Source organism: Malaclemys terrapin, chromosome 2, assembly GCF_027887155.1.
Source record: "Malaclemys terrapin pileata isolate rMalTer1 chromosome 2, rMalTer1.hap1, whole genome shotgun sequence".
In the NCBI taxonomy this organism is placed as follows: Eukaryota; Metazoa; Chordata; order Testudines; family Emydidae; genus Malaclemys; species Malaclemys terrapin.
In genome coordinates, this window is record NC_071506.1 from 267,364,847 (window position 1) to 267,378,149 (window position 13,303).

General features: G+C 43.7%; 1 protein-coding gene across 1 annotated transcript in view; it reads right to left on the reverse strand.

The window, feature by feature from the left end:
* The window catches only part of UBE3C (ubiquitin protein ligase E3C), a 178,164-nt gene that overhangs the window by 103,104 nt on the left and 61,757 nt on the right, over positions 1–13,303 (reverse strand). The window contains exon 11 of the mRNA XM_054021103.1: positions 7,424–7,510. Within this exon, the coding sequence (XP_053877078.1) occupies positions 7,424–7,510 (87 nt within the window). The remainder of the gene's footprint in view (positions 1–7,423; positions 7,511–13,303) is intronic.

Below are 13,303 nucleotides of genomic sequence, written 5' to 3' on the forward strand. Positions count from 1 at the left end.
AATATTAAATTAAATGAAATAAAGAAACCAAGCAAGTCAAACTGCTGAAAGGCAAAAAAAAAAATTTTAAGTTTAACATGTCTGGTTCCTGCCTTTCACACATTTCTCATTCTCCTTCTCTCTGTCATCATTTTCTTCTCCCTTCTGCCCTTCCATACTGACAGCTCCCCAAGGCTCTGGTCCCTAAAATAACTGCAATATATTTGATTTACATTTTGTTTCACAGATGAATTGAGATGCAGGACTAGAAACTCTCAATGTAGACACAAACATAAGACAGTTATTCTGGGAACAAAAGCCCAACAGATCTTTAAGGAATGATTTAGGGAGTGAGATAGAAGGATAGGAAGAACGGTATTTTTGGACTGGGGGGGAAAGAGTAAAACACTCCCTCACAAATGTTTAAAAGCCTTATTCTCTTTGCTTTCTTTAATTTCCTTTATGTGAAATTTAGGATTTTTTTCTGCTGTAGCTGGAGAGAGTGAGTAAAATCAGAGAAGGAACATTTTAAAGCCAGTCTGAGTAGTAATTTTAATTTTTAAAAAATGGTTACTAACCTTTCATAACTGTTGTTCTTTGAGATGTGTTGCACATGTCTATTCCACTCTTGGTGTGTGTGCGCCCCACCCATAGTTACCAGAAATTTTCCCCTCAGCAGTACCCAATGGGGAGGATCAAACACCTTTTGCTGCTGCATGCTGCTGGCATCAGTATATGGGGCCCAGATGACTCTGGGCTTGTCTACACTTACATTTTATAGCGCTCTAACTTGCTGGCTCGGGGGTGTGAAAAATCACCCCCCTGAGCAAAGCAAGTCTGAGTGCTTTAAAGCACTAATGTAGACAGACTCGTGGAGGTGGATTACCAAGAGTGCAGGGAGAGCTCTCTCCCAGCGCTCGACCACACTCACACTTCAAAGCGCTGCCACGGGAGCATTCCCGCGGCAGTGCTTTGAAGTTTCCAGTGTAGACATACCCTCTGAGTCCCCTCAATTCCTTCTTTCTGGAAACTATGATACAGAGGGGCAGGTCATGGAATGGAATGTGCAACACATCTTGAAGAACAACAGTTATGAAAGGTCAGTCCATTTTTTTCTTTTGAGTTTTGCACATGTACATTCTACTCTTGGATCGGAGTTCATGTACACACACACTGCAGTACAGATCGACCGAACTTGGCATCATCTCTTGAATACTGAGTGATGGCACAATAGGAGGAGAAAGTGTGCACTGTTGACTAGGCTGCTGCTTTGCAAATGTCCAGGATAGGGATCTGCCTTAGGAATGCCATTGAGGATGCTTGTGATCTTGTGGAGTAGGCAGTCAGCTTCTCTGGAGGTGAGTTGCCTGCCAGATCATAACACACATGGGATACAAGAAGTTATCCAAGATGAAATTCTATTGGATAATAAATTGGAAAACCTTTAATTCTGTATGCTATGACCATGAACACTTAGGTGGACTGCTGAAATAGTTTGGTCCAGTCTATGTAGAATGCAACTGTTCATCTAACATCCAATGTGTGTAGCCATTGCTTGTCCCTATTTGTGTGTGGTTTGGGGTAAAATACAGGTAAGTAAACTGATTGACTGATATGAACATCTGAAATTACCTTAGAAAGAAACCTCAGATAAGGGCATAAGTACACCTTATCTTGAAAGAAGTCTGTGTATGATGGTTCGGATGTGAGGGCATGCAGTTTGGAGACCCTTTTAGCAGAGATGATAGCAATTAGGAAGACCACCTTCCAAGAAAGGTGTAATAAGGAGAATGTTGTTAGAGGCTCAAATGGTGGTCCCATAAGTTTAAACAAAACTAAATTCAAGTCCCAAGGGGAAATGGGCTCCCTAAGTTGACGGTACAATCTTTTCAGACCTTCAAGGAATTTGTCATTTATTAGAAAAAACAGGACAGTTATGCATGTGAGGGTGGAAAGCTGATATTGCTGCCAGGTGAACCATGACAGAGGAAATCACTTAAGCTTTGCTGTTTCAGATGCAGCAAATAGTAGAGAATTTATTGGACGGATGAATGCATCGGTGAGACTCCAGTTTGACAAGTCCAGATAGAGAACTGCTTCCGTTTTGACAGGTAAGTGGCCCTGGTGGACGCCTGTCTGCTACCTAGTAAGATCTGGTGAACTTGCTCCGAGCAAGCCTACCCTTTGGAATTTAACCATGGAACTTCCAGGCCATTAAATGAAGGGTTCACAGGTTCAGGTGGAGCAGCCCATCATCGTCCTGAAAGATCAAATCTAGGTGCAACAGAGTTGGAATTGCCACTGAGAAGTCCAGTAGAGTAGAGAACCAGTGTTGGCATGTCATGCTGGGAATATTAATACAACGCAGGAGTGGTCCCGCTTAACCTTTACTAGCACTCTATGTAGTGGTGAGATTGTGGGAAAAGCATAATAAAGCTTTCCTGTACAGGGTAGCAGAAAGACATCAGTGATAGAACCCAGACAGTGGCCTTGTACTGGTGACATTTTCTGTTTTTTTTTTTTTTTTTTTTTTGCAAATAAGTCTATTTGGGGAGTCCCCCACTGCTGAAAAATGCATCTGGCTATATCCAGGCAAAGAAACCACCCGGGGTGACTGGAGAAGGATCTGCTCAGGTGATTTGTTAGCTTGTTCGGCACCACTGGAAGGTAAGAGGCCTTGAGGTTGATTGAATGGGCTCTGCTAAATTCCCTTAGGTGAACTGCTTCCTGACACCGGAGGAATGACCAAGCTCCTCCCAGCCTACAAAACATGTTGTCCATAAGGACAAACAGGTTATCCCCCAATATGAGGTAGGAAAAGCCTGACAGGCAAGACAAATCACCCTGAGCTCTCTGACACGGATATGAAGAGTGAGCTTCATCAAGGACCAAAGACCCTGAGTTCAGAGGGGCCTCAGCTGAGCTCCCCATCCTAGCGTCAACGTGTCTGAGACTAGAGTCAGTGACAGTTGAGGGCAGAGGAAGGAATGCCTGCACAAACACAGAGGTTTCAACCACCAATTCAGCAAAATTAGAACCTGCAAAGGTACCATGGGTACAGTGTCTAGATGCAGACAGCCTGGCAAGTACACTGAGGCCAGCCACATCTGAAGGAGGTCTGAGGTGCAGCCTTGCATGTTGTACTACATATGTGCACGAGGCCACATGCCCTAGGAGTCTCATATAGTTTCAGGCTGTTGTGATTGGATGAATCTTGAGGTTTGTCACAAAAGATTGAAAATAATGGAACCTTGACTCTGGGAGGAGCACTCCCAGAGTAGAGTCCAACACAGCCCCTATAAACTCTATCTTCTGCACTAAGCAAAGGATAGACTTGTGATCACACATCTGCACATGTTCCTAAAATACCCAAGAGCTGGGGTTAGCTCATGTTCCTGTGATTGTCTGGAGTCATTATGGACAAACTACCACTTAAATACTCTACTGCCAGTTCCCCAAAACTTAGGGGTGACCATTTATCTGTGCCAAAGTTCACAGCCTCAAGCCTTATGCTAACTGCTGAAGCAATGTCTTACAGGATACAGGCCTGTAGTTTCCTTGCATTAGTGCTGAATAAAATAAATGCTAAAGCTAGCTATAAGCTACATTTGGCTTTCGGGATTAGGAAATAACGGGAGTAGAAACCCTTCCCTCTTAAATTCTGCAGAACCTTTTCCCATCTGAAGAAGAGATTGAACCTCTTGGACCATAAGTTCTTTGTGAGAGGAGTTCCTGAAAAGGAACGAGAAGGGAGGGTGGAAAGGAGGGGTAGAAATAAATTGGAGGGTGTATCCCACTTCTACGGCACTCAATGTATCCCATTTCTACGCCACTTCCACACCAATGGTCTGTGATGGTACAGGACCAAGTACTGAGGAAATGGGAAAGGCCGTTTGCAAACAAAGGAAAAATGGGGTCTAGCATCCTTGAGGGTCTCATCAAAATACCTGCTTATAATGCACTAGATGTTTAGGTGGAGCAGGCACTGAAGCAGCGGTAGAAGGAGGTGGTAGTCTACAATTATAACCTCTACTCTTCCTTCTCTGCAGATCCTGTTGGACAGCTGAAGCAAAGTATGGAAAGGGTTGCCAAGGCCCAAAGCATTTCCTGGAAGGGGTTGAGGTGTACAACCCAAGGGACTTTAATGTCTCCCTCAAGTACTTTAACCCATGGAGCTTAGCGTCAGTCTGCTCTGAAAAGAGTGAGGATCCTTCAAAAGGTAGGTCCAACACAGTCCATTGGACCACCTGCGGGAGCCCAGAGAACTGCAACCAGGAGTTCCTACGCATGGCCACTGCAAAAACCATGGACCTGGCGGCCAAATCAGCTGAATCCAGTTGCACTGCGGTCCTCGCCACCTATTTTCCCTCATCCTTTAGTGAGAAGAACTCCTGGCTAGCCTCTTCTGGGAGCAGAATGTCTTTAAATTTCAGTATGGAGTCCCATACATTAAAGTCATATCTGCCCAAAAGTGCATAGCGGTATGCATTCTCGAGCTGCAACACTTCAGTAGAATGAACTTTCCTTCCAATCAAGTCTAACTATTTTCAGTCTTTTGATTTTGGGGCTGCACCCTGATTTCTCTGCCTTTCTCTCTCATTGGCAGCAGATATCACCAGGGACCCCAGGAGGGGATGCAAGTAAAGAAACTCATAATGCTGGGTGGGTATTGTGCTCAGCTGTCTTTCAAGTTGGGGGAAGAGATGCAGATATCTGCCACAGTCCCTTACCTGGGTCCATAATGGTGTCATTGAGAGGCAGGGCCACTCTGGAAGCACCTGCAATGGCTAAAATATCAACCAGGTGGTCAGAGAGTTCTTTTACTTCCTCCACCTGTATGCCCAGACTTAAGGCAACCCTATAACAATTCCTGGTGCGCCTTATAGTCATCTGGGGGAGGTGACATGCCCTCTCCCCCCCCCTTTCCCCACCCTGAGATTGCCTCGTCCGGGGAGGAGGAAAAGGAGGCAAGTACTGGCTGCAGATGCTCTTCCTCCTTTTTTTGATCTGCAGGGTCCTGTTGAGCTGGCACTTGAAGTCTGGTCCCAGGCTCGGTATCAGAGTCAAGAACAGGTGATGTCTGGTGGGTAGGTGCCACATACCTTTCCGAGGTTACCAAACAGGAGTGCCTGGAATACGATCAGGAAACTGGGGAAAAGCCCCACAGACTCCAAAGAGCCCACTGGACAGGCTTGGGCCCCCAGAGACCTCTTGGCAAACCACTACACAGTACTCCTGTGACAGGATCCATTGGAAGGGTGGAAAGGTCTTAAGGAGGAGTTGCTCCGAGGATGGGAAATGTAGGACCCAACCTCTAATTCAGAAGATGCGTCTCCTTCCACTGACCATGGAGATGCAATTCCAGACAGTGTCGGTGACCTGTACCAAGTTGGAGAAGCCCACAAAAGAAGCAAGCACCACGGGTTTCCCCTTGGATTGTACCAAAGCGTGCACCATCAGGGTACATGAAGCTGGTACGGTACCCAGCATTGCAGCAAACCTGCCGGTTCTCCCTTGTCCACCGGCACCAGTAGCGTCATCTCTTGTACTGGCACCGACAGGGTCAGAAGGTCCCTGGCAGCAGCAAATGCCTGCGGCATGGTCAGTACGGTTCAGTGCCACAGATGTAGCTCTGGCCTTGACAGAACACGCCTAGGCACCCTAGCAAACACTGCCATCTTTTGAGGAACCGAAGCAAATAAGTGCTTGGGCTTAGACCGCACACTATTCTTATCCCCATGCCTAGCAGACTTCGGTGCCAGGGATCTCCCCCTTTCAGCACTCTGCTTCTTTTGCCTCCTCTTAGGTACTGGGGATGGTGAGCAGTGTTGGGACTCAGGTATGGTAGGAGGTGCACTCCTTACCAATGTCAAGGCACTTGGCACCAAGTCTGACCTACCTGGCTCAGAAGGAGGTCTCAAGGCCACCTCCCTGAATCTAAACTTTACCCTAGCTCCACGATCTTTCTTTGCAAGAGGCTTAAAGTCCCTGTAAATTTGGCAATGCTCTCCAATATGAGCTTCCCTGAGGCACTTCAAGCAACTCAAGTGTGGGTCACTGACAGGCATAGCCTTATTGCAGAAAACGCAGGGCTTGAAGCCGGTGACAGAGACATCCTTCAGCATTGGGAGTCAACCAATACCCTGAGATGGTTTAAAAAAAAAAATCTAACTAAAATACTAATAATCTTAATCACACTAACTGTTTACAGTACAAGAGAACACAGTTCACTGACAGAATTTGTAAATGCAAGAAGAGCAGATCCAGAGGCCACCATGGGCAGTAAGACGGAACTGAGGGAACTTGGGGTCAGTTGGCCCATTATACCAGCACAAGCAGCACGTGGCAGCAGAGGACACTTGAGCCATCCTGATGGGTACCACTGAGGGAAAAAATTTCCAGCACCTGTGCATGCAAAAAGCAGAATGCACACGTGCAATCACTACAAGAAGAAAGTACAGGTATTGATAAACATTTGTGCAATGATGCTACAAGTCTCTGCACTCTGGAAAATAGCTGTCAACCAGATTATGGGATTATAAATACTGTAGCAGTTTTGAAAAACAAGCCAGATGCCCCTTAACAGAGAATTATGTAACTAGGGCACAAATTACACACTTATGCATTAATAACTGCACAGATTTGCTGCATTCTGTTTGGCTTAGACTCCTCTTTAGTTATCATACATAATAATGTAAACCCTGAAGTGCAACAGTGCAGTTATATTTTTCCAATTTATTTAAAATTATTTCTTTTAGAATACTTGCATTGCCATTATGAAAAATATTCTATTGCACAAAATTAGAACATAAACTTATAACACTGTTATGGGTGTTTAAACAACTTTTTAAATATAACCAGTGTTAACACCCTGCACACATACAAAGTGCTCCTAAAATCTGGTGGCATCAAGGAACATTGTGGGGGAAGAGCAGGAAGGCTGCTTATGAGCCATCTGCCATTTTACCTACAGCCACAGGAGTACATCTACAAAGGGAGTTAGGATGTGGATCCAGGGACATACTGTTTTCCTCACCTCCACTGCTCACTATCTCTATCCTGCGTATCTGGCCTCTAGACTAGTCAGACATTCTTCAGGTTGAGAAGAACCTACATATGGGGCAGAGCTCTTCTTAGATTCCTGCTTCAATTTGTTCAGAAAGTACTTTCAATGTTTGCTCACCGGAACTGGCATAATAATTAGAAAACTTCAAATGTCATCATCAATATTTTTAAAATAATAAAGCCATTTTTATTTTTATTCTAAATAAAGACTAAGTCAAACTCCCACTGAAGTCAATTGAAGTTTAGGGTTTTGTTTGTTTTTTGGTTGGTTTTTCCTACCATCATATTTGTCCACTGTACCACTAATTCACTTTTCCTTTTCATAAAGACATGCTATATTATGAAAAGAGTTCAATTATAGAAATGATATAATACATACCCTGTAATCATTCGTGTAGTCATTGAAGAGATTAGATACCAAAGATGCCTCAGGAACCTGGCATTAAATGCTAAACTGTAAAGAAGCCTAAAAGAGAAAAAACAAACATATTACTGAAGCAAATGAAGGTTGTCACGCAAGAAAACCACAATATTTTTACCATGCCTTTCAAATCAAACATTCCCCAAACTGATGTACAAAAATATAAATTAAGGTAGCTTGAATATATATAAACATTAAAAAGATTTTGAACTGTTAAAGAAAGGGAGTAATAATGCCACAAGGTAAAATCCAGCAATTCTGCAATGAGAAGTGCACAGGCAGACCCTGCATTAAAACCTGCATCACACTGCAGTACTGAGGCCCAAATTTGTACAAAGGAATGAGGCACACATTAAACAAACCTTACATGCTTCAAACCTCTGAGTTATTTTATGAGTAACATTATAATGCTGAGGTGGGAAACTGACAGGTCACTCTGTGTGGCTTAATTTATTTTAATTAGCAAAGCAAATTGATATAGATGGTTTTAAAGTACAAAATTTTTATCTGAAAATAGATTAAAATGTCTTATGAATAGCTAATCTCCACAAAAATAATTATTAGTTTAAAAAATCTAATACACTTATTTTTGTGTGTGTTCAGGTACAAGTTATGATATCAAATGCATTCCTTTTTTAGAATCTAGCATAACAATTAAATCCAAGGGACAATGTTTGTTCTCAGATATATAGGTATTTTCCTTTTAGTTTAACAGGAGTTGCATCCCCCAGTGTATACACATACCCATTTGAAGGCAGAAAATGGCCCTCAAGTATTTTACACATGTATTTAAAACCTGGCGTACACTTTAACAGATTAAATGTATCATTCTTCAAAGAATCTCCAGCCACAGGTAAATAATCGCCATTTCTTCTTCAAGTGATAATCCCTATGTGAATTCTACATGTGGGAGATTAGTCAGCAGCAGTCAATCAGGAGGGGGTGCGAGGATGCAGATGGTATGGAAGTCTGTAATACTACCGCTCCCACAGCCGTATCTGTAAAAGAAGTCTGCACCAATTCACGACGTTTTGTTAAGGTATGGATGGAAATCCTGGTAGTCTCCCTACATATATCTAGTAAGGGTTCATCTTGCAGAGATTCCGCAGAGATTGCTTACACTCTGGTGGAATGGGCTTTCACCTCGATGGGGGGGGGGGGAGGAGAGAGGGAGAGAGGAGGAAAGATACGTGCTAGGTGGTAGAGAAGAATGATGCAGCCTGACATCTACTTAGAAAGAGTCTGTGCAGAGAGTGGATGACCCATTGATTGCTCTGCCAGGACAACAAATAGTCTAAGTCAGTAGTTTACAACCAGTGGTCTGCAGATCCCGGGGGTACACAGACTATGTCAAATATTTCCAAATGGGTCTGTACCGCCATTCAAAATTTTTTAGGGGTCCACAAATGAAAAAAAGATTGAAAACCACTTGTCTAGGTATCTTTCTAATTGCATTCATTCTCTGTAGAGGGAGCAATTTGTTGGGGAACAGTCAACATGGTTGTTTGTAAATCATGCCATGCCAATCTGCTAGAATTCTTTGAGGGGGTCAACAAGCATGTGGACAAGGGGGATCCAGTGGATATAGTGTACTTAGATTTTCAGAAAGCCTTTGACAAGTTTCCTCACCAAAGACTCTTAAGCAAAGTAAGCTGTCATGGGATAAGAGGGAAGGTCCTCTCATGGACTGGAAACTGGTTAAAAGATAGGAAACAAAAGGTAGGAATAAATGGTCAGTTTTCAGAATGGAGAGAGGTAAATAGTGGTGTCACCCATGGGATTGTACTGGGATCAGCCATATTCATAAATGATCTGGAAAAGAGGGTAAACAGTGAGGTGGCAAAATTTTCAGATGATACAAAACTACTCAAGATTGTTAAGTCCCAGGCAGACTGCGAAGAGCTACAAAAGGATCTCACAAAACTGGGTGACTGGGCAACAAAAAACGACAGATGAAATTCAATGCTGATAAATGCAAAGTAATGTTGGAAAACATAATCCCAACTATACATATAAAATGATGGGGTCTAAATTAGCTGTTACCACTCAAGAAAGAGATCTTGGAGTCATTGTGAATAGTTCTCTGAAAATAGTCACTCAATGTGCAGCGGCAGGCAAAAAAGTGAACAGAATGTTGTGAATCATTAAGAAAGGGATAGATAAGAAGACAGAAAACATCATATTGCATCTATATAAATCCATGGTATGCCCACATCTTGAATACTGAGTGCAGATGTCATCACCCAATCTCAAAAAAAAAGATACATTGGAATTGGAAAAGGTTCAGAAAAGGGCAATAAAAATGATTAGGGGCATGGAACAGCTGCCATATAAGGAGAGACTAATAAGACTGGGACTTTTCAGCTTGGAAAATAGAGGACTAAGGAGGGATATGAGAGAGGTCTATAAAATCATGACTGGTGTGGAGAAACTAAAGAAGGAAGTGTTATGTACTCCTTTTCATAACACAAGAACTACGGGTCACCAAATGAAATTAATAGCAGCAAGTTTAAAACAAACAAAAGGAAGTATTTCTTCACACAACGCACAGTCCACCTGTGAAACTCTGCCAGAGGATGTGAAGGCCAAGACTATAACAGAGTTCAAAAAAGAACAAGGTAAATTCATGGAGGATAGGTCCATTAATGGCTATTAGCCAGGATGGACAGGAATGGTGTTCCTAGCCTCTGTTTGCCAAAAGCTGGGAATGAGCCACAGGGAATGGATCATTTGATTACCTGTTCTTTCCCTCTGGGGCACCTGGCATTGACCACTGTCAAAAGACACGATACTGGGCAAGATGGACCTTTGGTCTGACCCAGTATGACCATTCTTATGTTAAGTCTTCTTTCTTCATCAGAACAATACGGTTTTAGAAAAGATACCGGTAAGTGGATGGTTTGATTCGAAATTACTTTAGGGATGAATATTGGTTGGAGGCAAAGAGACCTTTTTATGAAAAATGGTATTTGACTGATCTGCTGTAAGTGCTCCCAGCTTGCTCACCCTTTTGGCTGATGTGATGGTGACTCAGAAGGCAACTGTCATCGAGAAATGGGACAAAGAACAGGTGACTATTAGTTTGAAAGGAAGTCTGTTGAGACCTGAAAGGATGAGAGTGAGGTCCCATTGTAATGTTGGTCTCAACAGTGGTGGGGAAGTTCCAATAAATCCCTTCAGGAATCTACTTATCGTTGCATAGGTACTGATGATATGATCCTCAACTGGAGGATGAAAGGCACGGATTGCTGTGAGGTGGACCTGTAAAGAACTGACAGAGGCGCCCAAGTTCTTAAGAGTGAGTAGGTAATCTAGAACAACAGGAATCCCAGTAGACTCTGGAGAAAACTGGTGCTGGTGTGACCCAGAGGAGAAACATTTCTATTTGGCCAAATAGCATCTCCTGATAGAATCCTTCCTGTCTTGTCTGAGGATGGAGTGGACCACTACCTAACATGAGTACTCCACATTCAAAACCCATCCAAATATCAAGCCTTGAGTTGTAGAAGTCCTGCATTGTGGCGCCTGGTTACATCATTGTATTGCATCGGTAGATCTGGAAATGATCTATAAACCGGCATTCCTAAACTTCAGAGAAAGTCCAGTTATAGTCCAGATCCGTGGGGCCGGCAGGCTCTCTACCTGGCGACATGTCTCTGGTTGCTCCTAGACGGATGAAAGGCCACAAGGGGTTCAGAGTGCAGGAGGGTATGTGTGGCACAGAGTCTGGGAGAGATTTTGGGTGCGGGAGGGGATTTGGGGCGCCAGATCTGGGGGGCGCTCACCTTGGGCGGCTCCCCGCAAACAATGACCTGTCCCTGCTGTTCCTAGGTGGACGCACAACTATGCAGCTCTGTGTGCTGCCCCTGTAGCTCCCATTGGCATCAGTTCCCGGCTAATTGGAGCTGTGGAGTGAGTGCTCAGGGCAGGGCAGAGCGGGGGGTAGTGCACAGAGCCGCCTAGCCATGCCGCCGCCTGGGAACAGCATGGACAGGTCTACCGCTTGCGGGAAGCCCCCAAATGAGCACCCCCTGGATCCAGCACCCCGAAACCCCTCCTTGTGCTCCAACCCCCAGCTCCACACCCGAACTCTCTTCTTCTTAGTAAAACAGAATTTTTCACTTACTGGCCCCAACATTCCAGATTAAAAAGCTTTTACTGTACTTGACTGATTTTGCCTGCATCCTTATTGAAAAATGGGCAGGGTCGAGTCCAAGTTAAAATGGAGTGCAGGTTCTAACCCACGCACCGCCATCCATAGCCAGCTAGCCTGATTTAAAGCACCTCCAAATCCAGGTGTGAGAATTTTCTGTGTGGACAGTAAGGGGGGTTATGGTTAAAACCCAGGTAAGAGCCCCAGTTAATGCAATGTCTGCAATGTAGACTCAACCTCAATGGCATTTCTGTCTACCTGTACTATGAGAACTGTGAAATGCCATATCTGATCAATCCCAAAATTTCAGGGAATGTTTTAGGCATCAATGAGCAAAATCCTATTGATTTTGGTGAAAATACAAAAAACTAAACGAAGGGGGTTGCAGGGAGTCCCTGAAATAAAATGGGAAGGTGGAACACAAGGAGCCCCTTGTGTTCAAATACAGATTTTGATCATGAGTTAAATCAGCAAGCAGGAAACCTTGATTTAAATAGTTAATTTTTAAATCTTGTTTTGCATTTGTACTTTGTAGTTATTTTCATAGATTCAGTCTCGTTGGTTGGTATAACCATTAAACATGCTGATCTGCAATCAAACATAGAATCATAGAAATGTAGGATTGGAAGGGACTTCAATAGCTCATCTAGTCCAGTCCCCTGCATTGGGGCAGGACTAAGTATTATCTAGACTATTTCCTCACAAGTGTTTGTCTAACCCAGGGGTTCTCAAACTTCATTGCACTGCAACCCCCTTCTGACAATAAAAATTACTACACGACCCCAGGAGCAGGGACCAAAGCCTGAGCCCACCCGAGCCCCCCTGACCTCCCCGGGAGGCGGTGGCTAAGCTGAAGCCTAAGGGCTTCAGACCCAGGCAGGGGGCCTATAACCAGAGTCCCAATACAGAGGGCTGAAACCCTCAGCTTTTGCCTCGGCTGGTGGGGCTCGGGCTTCAGCTTCAGCCATGGGCCCCAGCAAATCTAAGCCAACCCTGGCAACCCCTAAAAATGGGATCCTGACCCACTTAGGGGTGCCAACCCACAGTTTGAGAACCGCTGGTCTAATCTATTCTTAAAATCCTCCAATGACTGAGATTCCACAACATCCCAAGGTAATTTGTTCCAATGCCTAACTACTCTTACAGTTAAGAAATTTTTCCTAATGTCTAACCTAAATCTCCCTTGCTGCAATTTAAGCCCATTAATACTTCTCGTTAGCAAATGAGGATAGGACAACAATTTATCACCCTCCTCTTTATAACCACCTTTTACATACTTGAAGACTGTTATGCCCCTCCTCAGTCTTCTCTTCTCCAGAAGAAACAAACCCAATTTTTTCAATATTTTCTCATAGGTCTTGTTTTCTAGACCTTTAATCATTTTTGTTGCTCTCCTCTGGACCTTCTCCAATTTGTCCACATCTTTCCTGAAACTTGGTGCCCAGAACTGGACAAAATACTCCCATTGAGACCTTATAAGTGCTGAGTAGAGTGGAAGAATTACTTGTCTAGTCTTGCTTATAACATTCCTGCTAATACATCCCAGAATGATGTTCTCTTTTTTTTGCTACAGTACTACTTTGTTGACTCATATTTAAATTGTGATCCACTGTAATCCCCAGATCCTTTTCTGTAGTACTCCTTTGCTAGGCAGTCATTTCTTTTTGTATTTGTGCAATTGATCA